Source organism: Bos indicus x Bos taurus, chromosome X, assembly GCF_003369695.1.
Source record: "Bos indicus x Bos taurus breed Angus x Brahman F1 hybrid chromosome X, Bos_hybrid_MaternalHap_v2.0, whole genome shotgun sequence".
NCBI classification, from domain to species: domain Eukaryota; kingdom Metazoa; phylum Chordata; class Mammalia; order Artiodactyla; family Bovidae; genus Bos; species Bos indicus x Bos taurus.
In genome coordinates, this window is record NC_040105.1 from 95340360 (window position 1) to 95363593 (window position 23234).

The following is a 23234-nucleotide window of genomic DNA, read 5'->3' on the forward strand; positions in this document are numbered from 1 at the left end:
AGACACATTGATTCCACATACTCTTTCCAAATTTATTGTCATTCATTTTCATTCTCTATATATGTGAACCCCCAGAAAATATTGCTATCATCATTTTATGTAGTTTAAATTTGCCTACTCGTTTAAATTTGCCTACATATTCACAAATGATATTAGTCTTTCTTTCCTGTATCTATGTGACTCCACCTGGGATAATATTTCTTCTGCCCAAAAAAAAGCCTGTAATATTACTTTTAGTTTGAATCTTCTGGTCACAAAATTTCTGACTTTTTGTTACATTATGGTGAAACGAATACATTTTTTTTTAGGAATGTTTTTCCTTAAAATTTATTTTTTCTCCAACTAACATTGTTATCCTAAGTTGATTTCTTGTTACTTTTGGAAACTTCTCAACCAAGTTCTCTTCAAATATCACTTCTCCACTTTTCCTTTCCTTTTCTCTGGGATTCACATTAACCATGTTTTCAGTATACTCACTGCATCACCTTTAATTCTCTACACCTTGCTTTTGGTATTTTCCATATTATATGTGGGAGGAGAAGGGGATGACAGAGGATGAGATGGTTTGATTGCATCACCGACTCAGTGGACATGAGTTTAGGCCTGGCGTGCTGCAGTCCATGGGGACAAAGAGACATGACTGAGCGACTGAACTGAACTGAACTGAACTGATATATCTTTCCAGGCTCCATTCTGGATATTTTCATCAGACTTATCTTTCATTTCTCTAATTCTTCCTCCAGTGAGGCAGACCAGTTTCAACCCTTGAACATCACACCAGGGTAGATTTCAGGGAATGTTTTATTGTCCCCCTAGAGCAGAGCAGAGAAGTGTGACTTGGGGATTAAAAGTCACTTGTCCCATGTCACCTAGCCTGAACCAAGTAGAGCAGGATCTAACATCACAGACTACACTCTAGATCTAGACCCTTTCTTCTGTGCCTGTTTTCTTGGCTGTGAATGCTCTGCACCTCTCATTTCCTGAAAAGTGGAGCCACAGTGAAGTCTCTCAGCCTTTGTTTTTTGCACAGTGATGCATTTCTGTTTAGATTATACAGTCAGTGATATTTTTTTCCTTAGCCATGATATTTACCCAAGACTTCTTCTGGTATTGGGACCATTGATCTGTTGTTGTCAATTTTAGAGGACAGTGATAAACCGAACCCTTTACAAAGAAGAGCACGAAGCTGGAGTTTTTACCGAAGGCGATACAACTATTCGTCTGAACGTGTCAATTCCCAGCAGCAGCAAGATTCAGGTGATGTTCCCATGGACTTCCAAACAAGATAGTAAGTGACCAGTGAGCATGGCTGACATGTACCAACCAGTGAACAATAAAACCTTGTAGTTAAACATGTCATTCTTCTCTCCAATCTGGAAGAGTGAGGAATGATGGGATCTGGCTAATGTTTAAGCAATCTTTATTGTAGCTCTGATATCATGTGGAAAAATGTGGAGAAGACTTTCTAAGTCTATATGGACCACTTTCTTCTCTCCACTTCCCGACAGTGCTCCCTATGCTGTTCCATCCCGTCGTCAGAGAAGCAGTTTTCAGAAACAAGAGCAAATGCATATTAATATGGAGACAAAGCAAAAGCCTTCAGAGAGAAGAATGGAGAGAGACAGACAGAATGAGACCTTGGGGAGCTGGTTCAAGATTATAGTGAGTGTGCTGGATAAATGGACCTAATATGTAGAAGATGACAGAGAGAGTCATGTTGGATTTGTGTAGAGATGCTGGGAACTTTTCTGGGGCAGTGGTGTTGGTAATGTATTGTTATTACTAGGGACTATCTTCCTAGATCATCTAAGGGCAAGTTCAGAGAAGCAATAGAAAGGAAACAGACTGACTGCAAGAAGGAGCATGGGAGAGGTTGTCTAAAAGCAAAGGAGGAAACCTGCTGCCAGGGAGATGAAGCACTTCATACCAGATCACACAGTTTGGCTCAAGCTAAGTGTGGGAGGAGGTTGAGTCTCTGGGGTCCATGTCAGAGTGGCAGGCCAGGCCTATCTCACATGGATCTCTTGGAACGTTATAAAAGGAAATACATGTGAAACATATTATTTTTTCAGGAAGAGTATATGAATGGAAAGAAACTATATTTAGCAAATCCATGCCTTGTACAAAAGTTAGCGATAACAGATATTGTCCTATGTTAAGAATTTATTTAAAGCCTGAAAATAGGTTCTAAAGTAAGACACAGTTGGGTCTTATCTTAACCTTGGATTCTATTGCATCAATTTTGTTTCCCATTTCTTCTTTGGCCCCTAGATTCCCTTTGGTATAAAATATGATGAGAAGTGGCTGCTGGATTTGATTCAGAAGGAATGCAGTGTCCCCTTCATTCCAGTCGAAGTAAGAGAGGACATGGAGGCAATGAGAAGAAATGGGGTAGATGGCAGGCCCAGATGAGAAATGGCTCTGGTCTCATATTCTGCTTCTCTTGTCACTCTCCCTACAGTTTCACTATGAAAAAATGCAGGCCCAATTCTTTGTAGAGAATGCCAACATTGCCGGTGCATTGAAGAATGTCAATGGCAAGATTTTCAATGAGGATAATGAAAAGGTGTGTGTCAAGGGCATGAACAGGGCTGAATAGGGGCAAGAGGGAAGGAGAGGGGCATGGTCTTGCTTGATCCCATGCACAGATTTCCTGGAGCTTACCCAGCCCCTCTTGTGTTCTCTACAGATATCTATCTTTGTTGAGCCCTGTGATGCACCCAAATCTGTGCAGAAAGCACTGAAGTCTGAAAAGGTGGAGCAGATGAAGGTAATGCAGACTTAACACAAGCTGTGCACTGATACCCAGCCCCACCTCTTCCCCCTGCTCACCCTCAGACACAGAGCTACTGAACCCCATCCCTAACACTGAAGCTGACCATTAACAAACCATACGATGTCCACCAGCAATCTCTTGACATCCAGAGACTCCTCTTTGGCCCTGGTATGGCTGTAGCAGTAACTGTAGGGCAGGTGAGGGTAGAGGGTCTGTCTGGGAAAGACACTCGGAGATGATATCATGGGGATGGGATGGTGCTGGAGGTGCACCAACCAGGGCCCTCTCAGCCTGTGTTTCCCTCCTGGTTTCCTGGAGACTTGATGATCTATGATATTGGAATGACATGGAACCGTAGAAATGGCATGCCCGCCTCCCTGCACATCCATCCAGAGGTCAGGTCCAAGGTGAGGACCTAGGCCCAATGTTGAGGCTGATGATGAGGATTGGAGAGATCAGATAGAAGAGGCATATTTGTCTCAGATATCCCCTTTGGGGTCCTCACTCTTCTTTCTTCATCATAGCTTTCGTCCTTGGACCAGAGCAACAAAAAACCCTACATGGTGCATAGCCTGTCCACCATTATGGAGAATGCTTCCCACACCAAGAACTTGAATCTTTCCAACACTGAGGTGAGGTGGAGCACTTAGATCTTCCTTTCAAAGGGATGTGGGAAGGCTTATGGGGTGGTGACAGATGAAGGGAAGTGGATTTGTAGGGAAAGGATGGGTGTGGATGCAGAGCCATCTAGTCCATGTGGGTGTTCCCCATAATTCCAGGTGAAGTCTGCAGGGGAGATGGACAAGGGTCAACAGCTGGAACCAGAAGGGATGTGGGTTGACAGAAATGCTACGTGCACCACCTCCCCTGATAAGTCAACCAACATAAGGTCTCTCTCTGCCTTGCCTCTACACCCTTATGTCTCTCTCATCTCTCCCCTCCTCCCTCCACTCCATGTCTGTCTTCATCCTCCTCCCTCCCTCCTGAGTCCCACCTCACTCACCTCCCTGTCACAGCCTCCTGGGTCATCCCTGAGGTTTGTCCTGACTTGACAGAGTGATGAAACCCCTGTGAAGTAGCAAAGCCCTGGGCTCTCATCCCCCCCATTTCCTCTTCTCTCCACAGCCTTCACTGGGTGGTAGAGGAAGGGAGGAAGGGAGGGGAGGAAGACCTCCAGTAAGGGTTTGAATTGCTGGTCCTTGTGGCACTGGAGAAGGGAATCAGGACAGTCTGGCTGGGAGCCACCCAGGGGAAAGGTGGTGGGAGGAAGGGATAGAGGGAACAGCCTTCCTCTGGGTCAGTCCACGGAGTGGTGACCAAGGCCCTGGAAGCCTAGCATACTGCATTGTGGGTGGGGGGCACACACAGGGCTGTGATTGCTGTAAGTGATTTGCTCTCATGAGGAGGGTCACGTCCACATTTTCACTGGCTTTTCTCTTTTGTCTTGATTTTGGCAGCACCATCCTGGAGTTGTTCCCCAGGTTACTAAGCTTGGTAAGCGTATCCCTTAATCACAGAGTCCTCTAACTAGCACTGACAGTGCCCACGAACTACTCTGAAACCCATTAGGACCTGTCCAAGTTCCATTTTTGAACCTGACCCTTACATGTCCTGCGGGAGGAAGAGTGTACCATCCTCTGTGGGAACCTGAAAAGGCCCTGGATCTTCTTCAACCATGTTCTCCACAGGCTTCGGGGACCCATGGAGATGACAGACATGTAGTCCTGCCCCTGGCATTTCCAGGACCCTTTCTCCTCTTATCTCAGACCCCCACCCCCATCCTGGGTCCGTTCTTTTCCCTGATCATCTAGCATCACATCCTGGACTGCCCTGCTGACTTCCTCTTCCTTCCCCTAGGATGGCCAGGAGACACTCTCAGGGTCTAAGTGTGCTACTGAAGCCCCCAAGTGCTTACCAACATGCAAGGTGAGCATGGAGGATCCAGCAGGGTTCTAGGTGGTACACAAGGGGGTGTCAGCCCTGGTCCTGAGAACTGTTTTGATTCTAGGGAAGCTTCTTTGGATCTGATGAGCTGAAGAGTCTAATCCTGCAATTCCTGCAGCAGTAAGTACCCTTGGGAATCTGAGCAAGGGGAGGGCTAGTACAGGGGAGGCCACCCAAACTCAGGTCTGCTCATGCTGCTGCTGCTACTGCTAAGTTGCTTCAGTCGTGTCCGACTCTGTGCGACCCCATAGACGGCAGCCCACCAGGCCCCACCGTCCCTGGGATTCTCCAGGTAAGAACACTGGAGTGAGTTGCCATTTCCTCCTCCAATGCATGAAAGTGAAAAGTGAAAGTGAAGTCGCCCAATCGTGTCCAACTCTTAGCGACCCCATGGACTGCAGCCTACCAGGCTCCTCCATCCATGGGATTTTCCAGGCAAGAGTACTGGAGTGGGGTGCCATTGCCTGCTCTGCAGGTCTGCTCATGGGAGTTTTCAAATCTCCTTTGAGTTCCATATCACAGAGCTAGACTGTCCTCATTGTTCCCCCTCAGATATTACTTGATCCATGACTATGGGGACCGCCAGGGACTCCTGTGTGCTTATCATGAGGAAGCCTGCTTCTCCTTGACCATTCCATTCCACTTCAAGGACCCAGGCCCGTGAGTATCACAGCCCAGACTCCTCCCCAGGGCCATCTGGTTCCCCAGCAGATGCAGGCCAGCTCCTGCTGACACCTATGCTGGTTGGACCACCAACCCATTTCCTCTGTGTCTCCTAGAAGCAGCATGTGTGCATACTTCAAGAACAGCAGGAATATGAAGAAACTCAAGGACCCTGGTGAGTGTGTGGTGGGAAGACTGGGCAGGAAAGGGCAGTGAGTGGAAGATTCATAGGGTCCCTGACCTTTGCTTGCTTCCCCTCCTCCACAGATCTGCGGTTCCAGCTGCTGAAACACACAAAATGTGACATTGTGCATGCCCTCTGTGGGTTGCCCAAAACTCAGCATGACTTAAAGTCCTTCATGGTGGACATGTGGTTCCAGACGGTGGGCACCTGCTTCCTGCCTTGTTGGGAGCAGGGGTGGGAAGCTGCAGATGGGGAGGAATCAAGTTGAGGGGTGACTGAGTACCTGCATTCTTCCCTTTCAGCAAACAATGCTCTGCTTCTCTGTGAATGGAGTGTTCAAGGAAGGTGAGTGTTCATAGATCCCTCCCAGACCGTCCACTGCTCCCTCCCCTGGCTGGGCTCCCTCCCTCCTTCCAGCTTCCCTCCCCTCCCTTGCTCTCCATTCCGTCCCTTCCTCTGGACTCCCCTCCCTCCCCTTCCCTTCCCCTTCTTTCCCTCCCCTCCCCTCCCTTTCCCCTCTGTGATCTCCAGCCCTCAGTTTTCCCACAGACAACCCAGGTCTGAACTGCGTTCATGTCTGCCCTGTTCATTCTGGGCATTAGGGACACAGGCTGTGGAGTTTCATGGCTCCCATACCAGATCCTTACACTGAGAACTTGGGCCAATACTTAACCTCTCAGTTTCCCCATATACCCACATCTTGGGCAGTTAAGGAAAATGTATCCCATGAACTTGTAAAGTGGTTGTCATGGGAACATGTTACTGGGAGCAGACCGCCCTCCAGTTGCCCTCCCCATTCCCAACACCCAGGCTCCCCAAGTGAACAACTGACCCCTCAGCATGAGTGTCAAGTCAGACCCTGACTGGGGACCTCTGTGGGAACCCGTAAACACATGGGGCTCTAAGGGGTACTCTTGTTTATTGTTTTTTGTTGAAGTAGAAGGAAGGTTTCCTGGCTGTGTGCGTTCCTTCACCCGGACCTTCATCACTACCCCTGCCACCTCTTCCAGGTAAGAGCTGTGTTGTGGGTGGGATGGCCCAACCAACCTGGTCTCAGGGCCCTAGGCATGTGGTGGTGTAGACCTTAGGCTGACTCAGTATTGTGGAAAGCCAGCAGGTAGTTCCAAGGAGCAGTCTAACCTAGGAAGAGCATGGGCTTTCTCACTGGCACATGGGTTTTCTCCTTGAGCACATGGGTTTTCTCCTTGACCCAACACTCATTCTCTGTGTGACCTTGGTTAAGTCACAGGGCTTCTCTGTGACTTGGTATCTTCTTCTGAAAATGGGGATCAGAATGTGCACTCCTGTGCTGTAGTGTACTGGGCTGCTATTCAGGGTAGATGTGAAGTTGTCCCTGGGTTGGGGATCAGGCTATCCATTGAGTGAAGCTGGTAGACAATCTCTCTGAAGGTGGGCTCTGTACAAGGGGCAGAGGAACCAGTCAAGGAGTCTGGGGACAGACACAGGAGGGGGATGGAAGGAATCTGGTTACTGAGTGCCAGTGGGAGCAGATAATTTTTGGGGTGTGGGTCGGTACATCTGTCAATTGTCTAAGAGTCCGTATTTCCTCCAGTTTTTGTATTGTGAATGATAAGCTGCTTGTGAGTGACTTCAGCCCCAAGAAGACTGAGCCTGTGCTCTTCATCCCAAAGCCTAAACCTGTCAACTCCATGCCTACCTTCTCCTTGGAGCAACAGAAAATGGTGCAGGATTTCTCCATCCAGTCTGGGAGGAACTTCCAGCAGTCTCAGAAGTGATGTTGAAGATTATAGTGCACATACATGCACACATATACTCATTGCCTTGGAAAATCATTCATTGTGTTCAATTTTGTGGGGAGATGAAGTTTAATCAAAATGTAATTAACAGCATATCTGTGTGTGCATGTTTCTCTTTCCAGGTCTCCTCTAGCCCAATCGCCCCCTTCTCACTAGTGTAAATTTTTCTTCAGCTCAGACTCCCACTGGATTCCAATCTCGGGATTCAGTAATCCAGAAAATGATAGATAAGGAGGGATTGCTTCCAGGTGGTGAAAAATTCCAGAAAACTCTGATTGAAGCCATTATACCAAGATCCCAAGTTCCATCCCTTCTTTCCCCTTGCTGAACACCCTCGTCTGAGGCTCTCTTAGCTGACGTTCTTATCTGGCCACCTAGTTCCATCCATCTTCATTTTTAAGGAAAAGAAGTACATTTTGCAAAGAATAACAGATGTCTTGGAAAGGCTTGTTTAGTATGAATCCAGTTCTGTTTGGAAAATTCTATGTATATCACAGCAATCCCATCTGTTGTTGACCCCAAAGCTACATCACATTCATTGGTGTATCTCTTCCCCCATCAATGTAGGTTGACTTGTTCCCGCTGTAGAGGGTCCCTCGCAAGGAGCTGAGTGTTTACCTCCATCACCCACCTCTGTATCAGCTGCCCAGTTCTTCCCCCACACCCTGTTCTGCCATCCCATGACTGGGACACTGGATACAGCTGTCCAGACTTCAGTCTCTGCCCCATTCCTCTTAGAGCCCTGTGTTTCCCTGTGCTGCTGACTGCCGATACACTACTGCTACCTGGCGATTCACTGTATGCAGGCTCTGGAGTATGCTTATTTAACACCTATCAGATTTCTTTTTTCAGACAGAGTTAAAATTACTTTATACTTAGTTCAATATGCTGGCTTTTAAGGGACAACATTGTATTTTTTTTTCTCTTTAAATAAAGTTCTTTGTAGAGAACTCGGATACTGGAGTTATGTTGGTGCTACGTCATAACAGAAGCCTGACAGCAGCTTGAACAGGCAGAGCAGGCAGGTGGGAGGGAAGGTCTGTGTGTTGCCAAAATTCACCAGACAGAGCTTTCTGGAATTTTTTATAATGGTTGAAGTCATTATACCAAGATCCCAAGTTCCATCCCTTCTTTCCCCTTGCTGAGCATCCTGGTCTGAGGCTCTCATAGCTGACATTCTGATCTGGCCACCTGGTGTGTAAAGACAGAAACCCAGTTACAGGTACACTGAGGTATCCAGACAGAAAGCACAGCCCCTCTCCATGTATTAGCACTCTATTCACCCTTTAATTTTATTTTATTTTTAAACTTTACAATATTGTATTAGTTTTGCCAAATATCAAAATGAATCCACCACAGGTATACCTGTGTTCCCCATCCTGAACCCTCCTCCCTCCATCAGTTCTAATGAGATGGATGAAACTGGAACCTATTATACAGAGTGAAGTAAGCCAGAAAGAAAAACACCAATACAGTATACTAACACATATATATGGAATTTAGAAAGATGGTAACAACAACCCTGTGTACGAGACAGCAAAAGAGACACTGATGTATAGAACAGTCTTTTGGACTCTGTGGGAGAGGGAGAGGGTGGGGGGATTTGGGAGAATGGCATTGAAATATGTATAATATCATGTATGAAACGAGTCGCCAGTCCAGGTTCGATGCAGGATACTGGGTGCTTGGGGCTGGTGCACTGGGATGACCTAGAGGGAGGGTATGGGGAGGCCACTATGGAGAACAGTGTGGAGATTCCTTAAAAAACTGGAAATAGAACTGCCTTATGATCCAGCAATCCCACTGCTGGGCATACACACTGAGGAAACCAGAAGGGAAAGAGACACGTGTACCCCAATGTTCATCGCAGCACTGTTTATAATAGCCAGGACATGGAAGCAACCTAGATGTCCATCAGCAGATGAATGGATAAGAAAGCTGTGGTACATATACACAATGGAGTATTACTCAGCCATTAAAAAGAATACATTTGAATCAGTTCTGTTCACCCTTTGATTTACTTTCTCTGCAACCTCTCACAGAGTTTTCACTAAGGGCCTTCTCCTCACTGACTGATGAGCTCTGTTCATCAGCTCAACACAATACTGTTCTGCCAAGTTTACTCCAAATTTAACATTCACCCTCACTATCTTTTCTAAATTTTTACTTGTGGTTAAAAAAGCATAAAATGTAGTTTTCTACCTTAATCACTTAAACATTTTAAAGTGTGTACTTCAGTAGTATTAATTTTATTAATATTTTCCTTTAGCCTTTATATTAAGCGGTTAATATCCCAATCTGCTACAGAATTAGATTTTTCCAAATATGACTGTATATTTACCTTTACCAATGCATTGTATGCTTTCATATGTTTTTATGTCACTGACTAGCATCTTTTTCATTTCAACGTTAAGAACTTCTTTCAGCATTTCTTAAAGGCAGGCCTAGCAGCAATGAACTCCCTTAACTTTCATTTGCCTGGGAAAGTCTTCATTTTTCCTTTATACCTGAGGGATAACTTTGCTGGATAGAGTATTCTTGGCTGAATTTTTTGTTAACAATGTATCATTCCATCCTTTTCTGACCTATAGACTTTCTGCAGAGAAATATTTGGATAGCTTAATGGGGGTTCCTTTATAGGTTACAATCTTTTTTTCTCTGGTTGCTTTTAGGATTCTATATGTTTGATTTTTTGACAGTTTCATTTAATGTGTCTTGGAGAAGTTTTTTTTGCGTTGAGATGAAGGTGATTTATTAGCTTCATGAATTTGGATGTCTAAGTTTCTCCTCAGGTTTGGGAAGTTCTAATCCATTAAAAAAAAATAAACTTTCTGCCCCTTCTCCCTTTCTTTTTCTTCTGGAATACCAACTATTTAACATTTTACATTTCATAGGGGCCCCCCTGTTGGCTCAGATGGTAAAGAATCCGCCTGCAATGCAGGAGACTTGAGTTCGAACCCTGGGTTGGAAGATGCCCTGGAGGAGGGCATGGCAACCCACTCCAATATTCTTGCCTGGAGAATTCCATGGACAGAGGAGCCTGGAGGGCCATGGTCCATGGGGTTGCAAAGAGTCAGACACAGCTGAGCGCGACTAAGCACATAGATCATGCAGGCTTTCTTTGCTCTTACTTCTTTGTTCTCTGTTACTTCACATTTTCTGTCCTTCAGATCACTTATTATAAATTCCATTTGGTCTACTCTGCTGTGTACATATATATATATATATGCTGTATATATAGCTATATATATATATATATATATATAGTTAATTGCACTTTTCATTTCATTAATTGAATTCTTCTGCTTCAGAATTTCTGTCTGATTCTTTTTTAATGATTTCTGTTCTTTTGTTAAATTTTTCATTTTGCTTATGTATTGTTTTCCTGTGTTTTATTGAACTATCTTTCTGTGCTTTCTTTGAGTTTCCTCAAAACTGCTGTTTTGAATTCTTTATCAGCTAGATCTAGGTCATTAAGTTTGATAACTGAAAAATTTATCATTATCTTTTGGTGATGACATGTTTCCTTGTTTCTTCATGATCCTTGGATTTTTGTTGCTACTTTCACATTTGAAGTATTGATAGCAGTCATCTCTCACAAACTTTATTATCTGTCTTCAAGTAGAATATTTTTTGTTGGTCCTGCTTGTATCTAAGGTTTTCTCAAATCTTGTATGGCGACACCTGCTCTGGACTTCTGCACTCACTCTTGTAGCAGAATTCTTAACTTTTTATGTCCTCTTTGGTTCTTGCCAGGCTGCTGCTGCTGCTGCTAAGTTGCTTCAGTCATATCCGACCCTGTGCAACCCCATAGACGGCAGCCCACCAGGCTCCCCTGTCCTTGGGATTCTCCAGGCAAGAACAATGGAGTGGGTAGATGCTGGAAAACTCTGTTTTATTTTCTACAAGGTGGCACTGTAGCTCAATGTGTATTATTTCCCTTACCTGAAACCCTGGTCTGTTTTTCTGAAAGCACTCTGTTTACTCTCACCTCTGCCCTTGGAGCTGCACACAGGGAGCCAGCTTCAGAATGAGGGAGGTGCGGGTTTAGCGTTCAGTATTGGGAGAGCCCACAGACCTAGTAGGGGGATCGTTCAGTGAAGTTCTCTCAGAGGTTTGTGGGCCAACTTCTGCCCCTTTTCCAATATATTTCCTCTCCTGAGTCATTGGGGTCCAACCTCAGTCCTCTAGGTGCTGCTGGTGAGAAATGCATCCCACAAAGCTGGAATAACCTGGTACTTACTCACTACTCTTCTTTTCCCTTATGAGAGAGGTCACCACCAACTGGGTCACCCTCATATTGTTTTGCCTTAGAGGATGAGCAGCATTTGTAAAATTCCTCTTATTTTCTTGAATGCATTCAAACTCAAGGAAAAATATAATCGTTTAGAATGGTAAACAGCTTCTAAGCAGAGTATTCCTTATACAAGAAACTATTGTTCACTAATCTAGTAGCTCATATGGTAGATAAGAACTGCTCTAAGCTGAAAGTTTTATCACTGTTTTTTCATGGTATTAAAGATTTTTTGTTGCATTTATTTCAAGTTGAAATATTTTCCATATGATAAAACAAGTTGCAAACAATGGTGATTGTAAAAGTTATTGATGCTTTAAAATATGTAACAGTAAAAGTAACACATCAAGTTCAAAGCTTGATAAGATTTTTGTTAAAGAAAGAATTTTGTTTTCCCTCTATGAAAGTCAGTTTGTCTTGATAACATAAGGAAGAATTATTTAAAACTTTTCTTCCAATTGAGACAGAAACAAAAGTAAGTGTGACAGTTTTCTTAAATCTTAAATGCAGTGCAAAAGACTGTGTTTTATTTACATCTCCATCATGCAGAATCACGTATAAATTTATGCACACATAGAAGCATCTCATTCCTTTTAATGGATGCATAGCATTTCACTGTATTGGTGTACTCAGTATTGTTTAATGACAAGTACGGTTGATGCCTCACAAGAAGAGTGACCTCATACCCCTAAACACCAATGTTGCTCCTGTTGAAAAACACTTGGAGTTTTGGATTCTTAACGAAATTTCACAGTCATCAAATAGCTCCCATTAAGCTCCACGAATGTTATTTGTTCTCCAAAAAGATTGTGAAATTTATTACAGTATCTGTTTGCCCACACTTTCAAGTTATTTTAAAATGCAACATGACAAACATATATGCATGTGCAATAAAGTTCAGAGAATAAATTTACAAACACCAAAGTACCCATTACCCAGATTTGCCACCTGCTGATATTTAGCATTCTCTGCTTATAGTCCTCACACTAATTGCATCAGAGCAACATACTAGAAAGATATAAGTGACATGCTTTGGATGAACAGACTAGAAAGATAAGTGACACGTTGTGGATGAACAGCGTATGGGTGTTTCCTGCCAATAGTGGGATTGGGAATTCTCAGTGAAGCTTCAGGAAGGAGACGCGATTTGAACTGATGAAGGATGAGTAGTCATGGAAAGGTCTCCAGAGGACATTCCAGGTATGATCCAAGGTACAGAAGAGACAATGTACAAAGGTATACTTGGTAGTTATGATGAACAGTCCAGTGTTGCTTCAATGTAAGATACTTGGATATGAGAACTGATGAAAGGATAGGAGCAGACAAGTCTCTGAGAGTTTAGAACACTGTGTCCAGGGGATCAAGATGCGACCCTGTAGGTTTGTTGTTGCCAAACCTGGCAAGCAACAGAATCTGTTTTTTTGTTTGTTTGCTTAATTAATTTTGCTGTTGGGGATGGTGAGGGGAGCAAATGTCAAGATCTGATCTAGAAACCTTCAAGGTAACTTCTGAACCTATCATTAGGCTTGGACAGTCTATGTCTGTAGTTTTTGTCTACAGATGATTAACGGTCTCTTTAAAACTTTGGATCCTAATGAGAGAGGATCTACAAGTTTTACCTGAAGTCTCCACATTTATATCTTGAAGAAGTTGCACACCACCAGCACCAGTGACTTTCCTCTCTGTCTGTAAAGTACAAATCCTCAATTAAACACTTAATATCTCAGAAATGTGGGGGTACCAGCACTGTACAAGGTGTGAGTTCAACAACACTTTTCATAAACACCACCATATAACTCCTACCCCAATCCAGGTATAGAGCATTACCATAACCCCTGAGGAGTCCTTCACGGAGTCCTCCCAGCCATTACTACCACTGCCCTTATGCAAAGTGCACTACTATTTGGATTGCTAAGTCATGGATTAGTTTTGCCTGGTTTTGATGTTTACAAAAAAAGGTATCATACAGCTTGAACTCTTTTGTGTCTGGCTTCTTTATGTCTGTTACCACTTTTTGCAATATTTTGTTCATTTTCATTGCACTGCAGTTTTCCATTCTTTGACTTTACTAAATTTAATTTATCTGTTGTTATTGATGAGCATTTGGCTGTTTTCAGCATTGGATTTTTATGCATGATGCTCCTATGAACATTTTATACATATATTTTTGCATACACACAAATGAATTGTTGTGAAGTATTATGTATTTGTCCATGGGGTTGCAAAGAGCTGGACATGACTGAGTGATTAACACTTTCACTTTCAATATATATTTGCCTATGGGTGTAATATAGGCTATCAGGTACGTGCAAGTTCAGCCTTAGTAGATACACCCTAACAGTTTTCAAAGTGGCTGTACCAATTCACATCCATACCAGCCATGTAAAGGGTTCCACTTACTTTATAGCTTCACCAGCATATTATTAGAGAGTTAATTTTACTTTCAGCCATTCCAGAGGGCACTGCATTATGTTTGTAGTTTGGATTTTCCCAATGAATAATGATATTGAGCAGTGTATTATATGCTAAGTAGTCACTTGGATAAAGTAAGGTCATATCTTTTTCTCATAGCATATGCAATATGACTATATTTGGCTAAAACATATATATGAAATTTATGAATGTGTGCATTTATATGCATTTATACAAAGAATATGAACCTAACTACTATTAGTGGCAATATTGAGCATTTGTTCTTTTCCAGGCACATTTCTAAAATGCTTCATTCATATAAACTTATTTAGTCCTTATAAAACTTTATAGGGTATATTTTTCAAGCCCATAAAGAATTCAAAATGCAGAAATATTAATATCACATCTATCTGTTATACTGGTTGTCAATGGTTAATGAGATCCCTGATTATATGCATTTTCTTCTTTATGCTTGATTGAAATGTTGAACATTGCCAGAACCTCAGAGGAATTCTTCCATGTGTAAAGGGATGAATATGTTGTTTTCCCAGTGGTCACTAAAATTCCTCTTAGGACTGGTATGGCAAAAAAACCATGTGGTATTAATCCCTTGCACCCTGATCCTTTGTATATTTCTTAGGTCATAAAGGTGTTATCTGATATAAGTGCAGAGACGAATAGTCTTAAGGCCATTTGGTAAAGTATTTAGAAAAGAGCAAAGTAGTACTATACCACCTGCTGTATGCTGCTGCTGCTGCTAAGTTGCTTCAGTCGTGTCCGACTCTGTGCGACCCCATAGACGGCAGCCCACCAGGCTCTGCCATCCCTGGGATTCTCTAGGCAAGAACACTGGAGTGGGTTGCCATTTCCTTCTCCAATGCATGAAAGTGAAAAGTGAAAGTGAAGTCGCTCAGTCGCGACCCCATGGACTGCAGCCCACCAGGCTCCTCCATCCATGGGATTTTCCAGGCAAGAGTACTGGAGTGGGGTGCCATTGCCTTCTCCAATCTGCTGTATAGTTTCATTTAATTTTTTATTGAATGTGTAATGTAATATATATGTGCATCTATGGTCATGTGCAGAAAAATAGGTGCAACTGAATAATAGTCAAAGATAGTGATTATAAGTGTCAGCGCATTTTCTCTGTACCCCTCTGCCCTTCAAAATCTGACTCCTTTGTCACATGACAAAGTCCTGTCAAAGTGCAGACACCTTTCCAGTCCTCAAGGTGAAGTGGATATGAAAAAAGAATTATTTTGGTTCAGAAGAGCCCTCTGCCTTCTACAGAAAAACCTACAGAGGGAAATACTGCACAGTGTTAACAGTGGTTGCCAGCAGGTCTTTTGGTTGCCTGTGTTTACATTATATTTTCTCGTGTCCACAGTTTTAAGAAATTGTAAATTGCCACCAAAGGAACATAAATGAGGCAGGCTGAGCACTGAGGTAATAATATGTTAACTAGGAAATGGTTCATACAACAGGTAAGAGTTTGGGGTAGATTGAAAGTAAGCATGTCAGCAAGAATGTGTTTTTTATCTACAATTATATGTTTAAGAAGATGGACTTCAATAGAGGGACAAATGTTCCCAGAACATTTTTTGGTGCTTTAATAGATGTTTGGTTCAACATCTTTATATTTAATGCTCTAGTTTTTGCTTTATTTTGTTGTAGACTTCTGGGGAGAGGGGAAAATGTAGATCATTTAGTGAAAAATTTGTATTAATTTTAATTAAACAAAGCAGACTGAACATTATATATAGTGACATCTTTCTTAAAAGAATTACTAACATGTGTTAAAATATGCATACATGAAATACAAACACTACACTAAAACTAACAGCAACCATCATTAGAAGAGAAGAGTACCAAAGAATTTTACTTTCTGTGCTCTATATTTGTGTACTCCGTTTTTTTTTTTTTTTTTTTTTTAACAAATGGAGCATATATTCTTTTTTTAATTTTTAAATTTTGGTGAAATAGACAGAATATAAAATTTTCCATATTCACCATTCTAAGTGTGCAGTTCAGTGATATTAAATATTCATAATGTACAACCATCACCAACATTCAGCTCTATTTTTTTTTCATCTTATAAAACTGAAACTCTGTACCTATTAAACCAAAACTCCCCATTTCACTTCCTTCAGTCTCTGGCAGCTGCCATTCTATTTGCTCTCTACTCTAAATACCTCATATAATGAACTAATACAGTATTTGTTTTTTTGTGACTGGCATATTTCACAAAGCAAAATGTCCTCAAGGTTCATTCATGATGTAGCATATGAGAGAATGTCATTCTTTTCTCAGTCTGTGTAATATACCATTGTATGTATATATTGCATTTTTGTTCATCCATTCATCTGTCAGTGGACCCTTGGGTTGCCCCCATATTTTAGCTATTGTGAATAATGCTGCTCTCTGTCATTGTGGGTGTATAAATATTTCTTCAAGATCCTGCTTTCAAAGTTTTGGGATAAATATCCAGATTTAGATCGTATGGCAATTCTCTTTTTTAATTCTTGTGGAACCACCATACTGTTTGCCTCAGTGGCTATCCCATTTTACATTCCCATCTACAGTGAGGATGCTCCACATCCTCAATGACACTTGTTTTCTGTTTTATTTTTTCTTTCTAATATTAGCTATCCTAATGTGTGTGAGGTGGTATCTCATTGTAATTTTAATTTGCATTTCATGGTGACCGCAGCCATGAAATTAAAAGATGCTTGCTCCTTGGAAGGAAAGCTGTGACAAACCTAGACTGCATATTAAAAAGTGAAGACATCACTTTGCCAACAAAGTCTGTATGGTCAAAGCTATAGTTTTTCTAGTAGTCATATATGGATGTGGGATTTGGACCATAAAGAAGGCTGAGGTCTGAAGAATTGATGCTTTCAAATTGTGATGCTGGAGAAGACTCTGGAGAATCTCTTGGACAGCCAGGAGATCAAACCAGACAATCCTAAAGGAAATCAACCCTGCATATTCATTGGAAAGACTGATGCTGAAGCTGAAGCTTTAATAATTTGGCCACCTGACGCAAAGAGCCAACTCTTTGGAAAAGACCCTGATGCTGGGAAAGACTGAAGGCAAAAGGAGAAGTGGGTGCCAGAGGATGAGATGGTTAGATAGCATTACTGACTCAATGGACATAAAATCTGAGCAAACTCTGGGAGATAGTGACAGACAGGGAAGCATGGTGTCCATGAGGTCGCAGAGTGGGACACGACTTAACAACTGAACAACAACAAATAATTAGTGATGTTGAGCATATTTTCATGTACTTACTGGACATTTGTATTTTTTTTCAGAGAAATGTCTATTCATGTCCTTTGCTCTGGTTATTTTTGAATCAGGTTGTATGGATTTTGCTGTTGATTTTTTAAGATACTAATTTCTTATTATAAATATGATTTGTAAATATTTTCTCTCATTCTACAGGTTGCCTCTGTAGGTTTACTCTGCTGATAGTGTCTTTTGATGAACAAATTGAAAGATTTTTCATGAAGTCCATTTTGTCTATTTTTTCTTTTGTTATCTGTATCTTTGGTGTCACATCGAAGAAATTGCCAAGTCCAACACTGTGAAATTTTTAAGAGTTTTTATAAGGAATTTATCTATTTATTTGGCTGGGTCAGGTCTTAGTTGCAGCACGTGGGATCTTTGTTGCACTGTGTGGAGTCTTTCATTGCACTGTGCTAACTCTAGTTGTAGCACCTGGGCTTAGTCACTCTGTGACATGTGGGATGGTAGTCTTCCAACCAGGATTGAACCTGCGTCCCCTGCATTGCAAGGTGGATTCTTAGCCACTGAATGACCAGGGACATTCCTTTTTTAAGAATTTTTTTTTTTTTGCTTAATTTTTTTTTTCTAGTTGGAGGATAATTATAATACTGTGGTGGTTTTTGCCATACGTCAAGGTGAATCAGTCATAGATATACATGTGTCGCCTCCCTCTTGATCCCCCCTCCCTCTTCCCTAATTGTTTTAGATCTTACATTTAGGTCTTCGATGCATTTTGAGTTAATGTTTTTATATGTTGTTAGGTAAGGATTCAACTTAATTCTTTTTCATGTGTAAATCCAGATTTTCCAGCACCGTTTGTTGAAAAAACTTTTCTTTTTCCATTGAATGGCCTTGGTACCCTTGTGAAAAATCATTTGACTAGATATATAAGGGTTTATTTCTGGAGTCTCTATTCTTTATAGTCTGTCTTTATGTCAGTATTTCACTGACTACTGTACTTTGTAATACGTTTTGAAATCAGAAAGTGTGAATCCTCCAAATTTGTTCCTTTATTTCAAGATTGTTCAGGCTATTTATGGTTTCTTGAAATTCTATATGAATTTAAAGATAAATTTTTCTGTGCCTGTTAAAAACATGATTGAGATTTTGATCAGGATTGAATTAATCTATAATTTGGATACCACTGACATTTGAACAATATTATGTCTTCCAATCCATGAACATGGGTTGTGATTTCATTTGTCTGTCTTCTTCATTTCTTTCAGCAGTGTTTCATTTTTATTGTTCAAGTCTTTAATACCCTTGGTTATTTTCTATTTTCTCATTCTTTTGATGCTATTATAAATGAAATTGTTCTCATAATTTCCTTTTCAGATTATTCACTGCTAAAGTATAGAAATACAATTGATTTTTGCATGTTAGCTTTGTATTCTGAAAATTTGCTGGATTCGTTTATTAATTCTAACAGCTTTTTTTTTTTTTTTGTAGAGCCTTTAAGGTTTCTACATATAAGGTCAATTCTTTGGTGCTCAGACTTCTTTATGATCTAACTCTTACATCCATACATGACTACTGGAAAAACCATAGCTTTGACTATACAGACTTTTGTTGGCAAAGTGATATCTCTGCTTTTTAATACTATGTCTAGATTTGTCATAGCTTTTCTTTCAAGGAGCAACAGTCTTTTAGTATCATGGCTGCTTTCAAATTGTGGTGTTGGAGTAGACTCTTGAGAGTCCCTTGGACTGCAAAGAGATCAAACTAGTCAATCCTAAAGGAAATCAACCCTGTATACTCATTGGAAGGACTAATGCGAAAGCTGAAACTCCAATACTGTGGTCACCTCATGCAAAGAGCTGACTCATTGGAAAGACCCTGATGCTGGGAAAGATTGAAGGCAAATGGAGAAAGGGCAGCAGAGGATGAGATGGCTAGATAGCATCACTGACTCAAGGGACATGAATCTGAGCAATGTCTAGGAGATAGTGGCAGACAGAGGACCCTGGTGTGCTGCAGTCCATGGAGTCACAGAATCAGACATGACTTAATGACTGAACAACAACATGTAAGACAATATCATTTACATTTTATTTCTTCCTTTCCAATTTGGATGCCTTTATTATTTTTTTCTTGCATAATTCTTCTGGCTAGAACTTCCAGTACAATGCTGAACAGATGTGGTGAAAATAGACATCCTTACTTTGTTTCTTGGAGGAGGAATTGGCAACCCACTCCAGCATTCTTGCCTGGAAAATCCCATGGGCAGAGGTACCTGGTGGGCTACAGTCCATGGGGTTGCAAAGAGTTGGACATGACTGAGTGACTTCACTCACTCACTCAGTTTGTTTCTTACCTTAGAGGGAAAGCTTTCAGTCTTTCCCCATTAAGTATGATGCTTAATATGTATTTTTTGTGTATGGCTTTTATTATGTTGAGGTAGATTCCTTCTCTTTCTAGTTTATTGAGTACTTTTGTATCATTAAATGGTGTTAAATTTTGTCAAATGATTTTCCTGCCTCAATTGAAATGATTATGTAGTCTTTTTCATTCATTATGTTAATGTGGTGAATTACACTGATCAATTTTTGTATGTTGAACCATACTAGAATTCCTGGATCATATATAAACTGGATCAAACTCTCTTAATTTGTGTTTATCTGAGAAAATCTTTATCTCTCCTTCACTTCTGAGGATAATTTTTTTGGATACAAAACTCTAAATGAGTAATTTTTTTCTTTTCAACAGTTTAAATAATTTACTTCACTCTCTTCTTGCTTGCATGATTTTTGAAGAGAAGTCTGGTGTAATTCTTATCCTTGCTCCTATATAGTTTTTTTTTTCCCTTTCTTTGGTTTGTTTCAATATTTTCTTTGTCTTTGATTTCCTAAAATTTGAATATGATATATACTGATGTACATTTTTTAGGTATTTTTAATTTTGGAAAATTCTCATCCATTATTATACTATTTTTTCTGTTCCTTTATTTCTTTCTTTTAATTCTGGTATTCCTATTCCATATATGTTACACCTTTGGTAACTGTCCACAGTTCTTGGATATTCTATACTATTATTTTCTTTCTTTCTTCTTTTCATTTCAGTTTGGGAAGTTTCTGTTGACATACCTTTAATTGCAATGTTTCCTCAGCCATGCCCAGTCTATGGCATATGCCTACAAAAGACATTATTCACTCCTCTTACAGTGTTTTTTTTTTAGCATTTACTTTTGAATCTTTCAATCTCCATGCTTACATTACATACCCCTTCTTTCACATTGTCTACTTTTCCTGTTATAGCCCTCACCATAAGTTCATGGTCTGATAATTTCAAAATCTCTATCATACTTGAGTCTAATAGTTGTGCATGCTCTCTCTCTGAATTATATTTTTTATATTTGGTGTGACTCATAATTTTTTTTAAAAGCCAAAAATGATGTAGTATGGGAAAGGAATTGAGGTACATAGGCTTTTAGTGTGAGGCTTATGTCTCTCTGCCTAGAAGTTATGCTGTACTCACTATTTGCTGTAGCTGTAGGTATCAGAGATTAAAATTTTCTCTTGTGTTCTTGTTTTTGTCATCTTTGTTCACTTTGGATTTTCCCAGAGACTTTTTAAGTAAGTTCTCATATATGCAATGTTTAATTTTTTCCCATCGTATTCCTCTGTTACTATACAGGAGCCCTATTGATGTGACGGTAAGATGTGAGGGAAAGGGAAGTGTTTTGCTCTCCTATAATTAAGTTTTAGTCTTGTTATGAGGAAGATCAAGATGGTGGAGGAATAGGAAGCAGAGTTCACCTCCCTCCACAGAAACTTTGAAAATATATCTACAGGAGGAATGATTTACACAACAGCTGCTGAGTGCTGACAGAGGACCTCAAAAAGACAATAAAACCTTCACATAAGCAGGTAGAACAAAAGGAAAAAGAAGGAATCAGGATGGGGCTTCCACCCCAGGCAGGGAACCGAAGGAAAGATTCCTGCACCTTGGGAAGGCTCTTCAACAGCAAAGAAATTAGACTGAGCAGAGGGCAAGTTTCAGAACCTAAAAGGGGAGAAGAGTGTGGAAGGCAAAATGGAGTAACCTGCACAGAGGGTTGGCACCACTACTCCGTGTTTCCCAACCTGAAACACTCCTCTGTCAGTGAGGGTTGGGGTCAGGTGTTCAAGCGCAGACTCCAAAGATCAGCCCCAGAGAAAAGACCAGGGTTAGGTGTGGAAACAGCCTGAAGAGGATGCACTGTGGCAACTGAGGGTGTACTAGTGAGAGAGTTAACTTAGGCAGGTTGGTAAGGAGTCCAAGCCTAAGGCCCCTTTAGGGTGGAGGTGAACATTCTTTCTTTTTCACATTCTTTTGCCTTATACAAGTAGGCCTCATAGGCAGCAGTATCTCTTGTTCAAGGACATGTCTTTTTTTGAGCTCAGAATGTATGTTATGGAAGAACATCTGGGTAAAACTTCCACAGCCTTGAGCTCTGGGTTAACCTGTTCCTTCTGATTAATCTCGTGCTGATGTCATTCCAGTATGTATGTTATGGGAAAGGGTCTGGGCAAGATTTTCTCAGCCTTGAGGAATTTTTTTTTTCTATTCTCAACAGCTAGCAGAAAAGTATGTAATGCCCTGCTTAAAACTAGCAAGACGGGTAATCTCTTTACCCTCTTCTGATATCTATGTCAGAAGCTTTTTCCTGTGACTATCACTTTAATAAAATTTCTACTACACAAAGCTCTGAGTATCTGAGACTGTCTTTGGTCCCAGAGTTAAATCTTCTCCTTTGGAGACAACGAATATGGCAGAACACCATAAGCTTTCAACTATCACTAGGAAGAAGCCTGCCCCACCAGAGAGGCAGGGCACCATTATTGGCAGATGCACATGGAGAAAGGTGTGACAACCATAAGAAATTCTAACCCTGTGAGTGCACCCAGGCAACAGGACAATGCCTATAGGAGCTCAGCGGGCAGGCGTGAGTTGCTGCCACTATCTTGGGTTCCAGAGGTGGGCACTAGCTGCCTCTTCCAGACTTGTAGGAAGGCAGCAGGCCTTGCCCCTGCAGACCCAAAAAGGTGCAGACAGCTTTCCCCACTAGCAATTCTGCCAGTGGGCCTCAGTATCTGCCCCTGCTGGCCTAGAAGGCCATGGTTAGCTCTCGGTACTAGGAAATCCACCAGTGAGTGTCAGGACCTGCCCCACTGTCCCAGGAAGGTGCAAATAGCTACCCACACTAGGAAATTCTCCCATAGGAGGGATGAAACAAGAGCTGAGCCCTAGGGGTTGAGTGACTAAGGAAGAAGAGCTGAAATCTCTCCTTGTGGTGGTGCAAAATGTCAAGTTATATCTCTACTTATGGCTTCCTTAATTCAGAGCCTACAAAACATCTGAAAGGAAAATTACTCTTGCATCTGGGATGGGGGATGAGGGTGGCTTTAGCAGCTGTGGCTTTTGTGGGCATGTACACATGGGAGTTGGGCCAGACCAGAGTACAAGCTGCCTCTATAGCTCCCACAGAAGGTCCAGGTGCATGAATACTACAGCCCTGGGATCTAAGCTTGGTGGACCTACACTGGTGGCCAGGTGAAAACAATGCCTGAGAGTCATCAAGGCCAATTGCTGGCATCTCCACAGTTAAGGTGGGACTGAGGGCAGTACCAGCAACAGTGTACTTTGTGAGCCCACACAATGGGCAGAAGGGGACAAAACCAACCACATTCACAAGTGAACATCTTCAGAAGAGGTGAACTCAGTGACTTCTCTCTCAGTAGGAATGCTCCAATCCCACCTACCTCACACCACAAATCAGAATCACAGCTAAGAAACAGATCTTGGGGGTTTTACTCCAACAACTAGGGAACAAACCCTGCCCCTGACAAGGCAACGACAACCACAGAGCAAAGGGAAGCCCCCACTCAATATTTAGGGCAGGCTCTGATCACTGCAACA

At 41.6% G+C, this 23234-nt stretch overlaps 1 protein-coding gene across 1 annotated transcript; it reads left to right on the plus strand.

The window, feature by feature from the left end:
* The first annotated feature begins 1305 nt into the window (after positions 1–1305).
* Positions 1306–8295, plus strand: LOC113888116 (nuclear RNA export factor 3-like). The gene is made up of 17 exons (XM_027535435.1): positions 1306–1316; positions 1509–1662; positions 2272–2355; positions 2462–2566; positions 2690–2770; positions 3067–3183; positions 3301–3408; positions 3556–3665; positions 4234–4270; positions 4634–4702; positions 4785–4840; positions 5273–5380; positions 5500–5558; positions 5651–5766; positions 5870–5912; positions 6505–6577; positions 7141–8295. The coding sequence occupies exons 1-17, from the start codon at positions 1306–1308 to the stop codon at positions 7322–7324; spliced, it is 1515 nt and encodes a 504-aa protein (XP_027391236.1). The 3' UTR covers positions 7325–8295.
* Positions 8296–23234: the final 14939 nt, after the last annotated feature.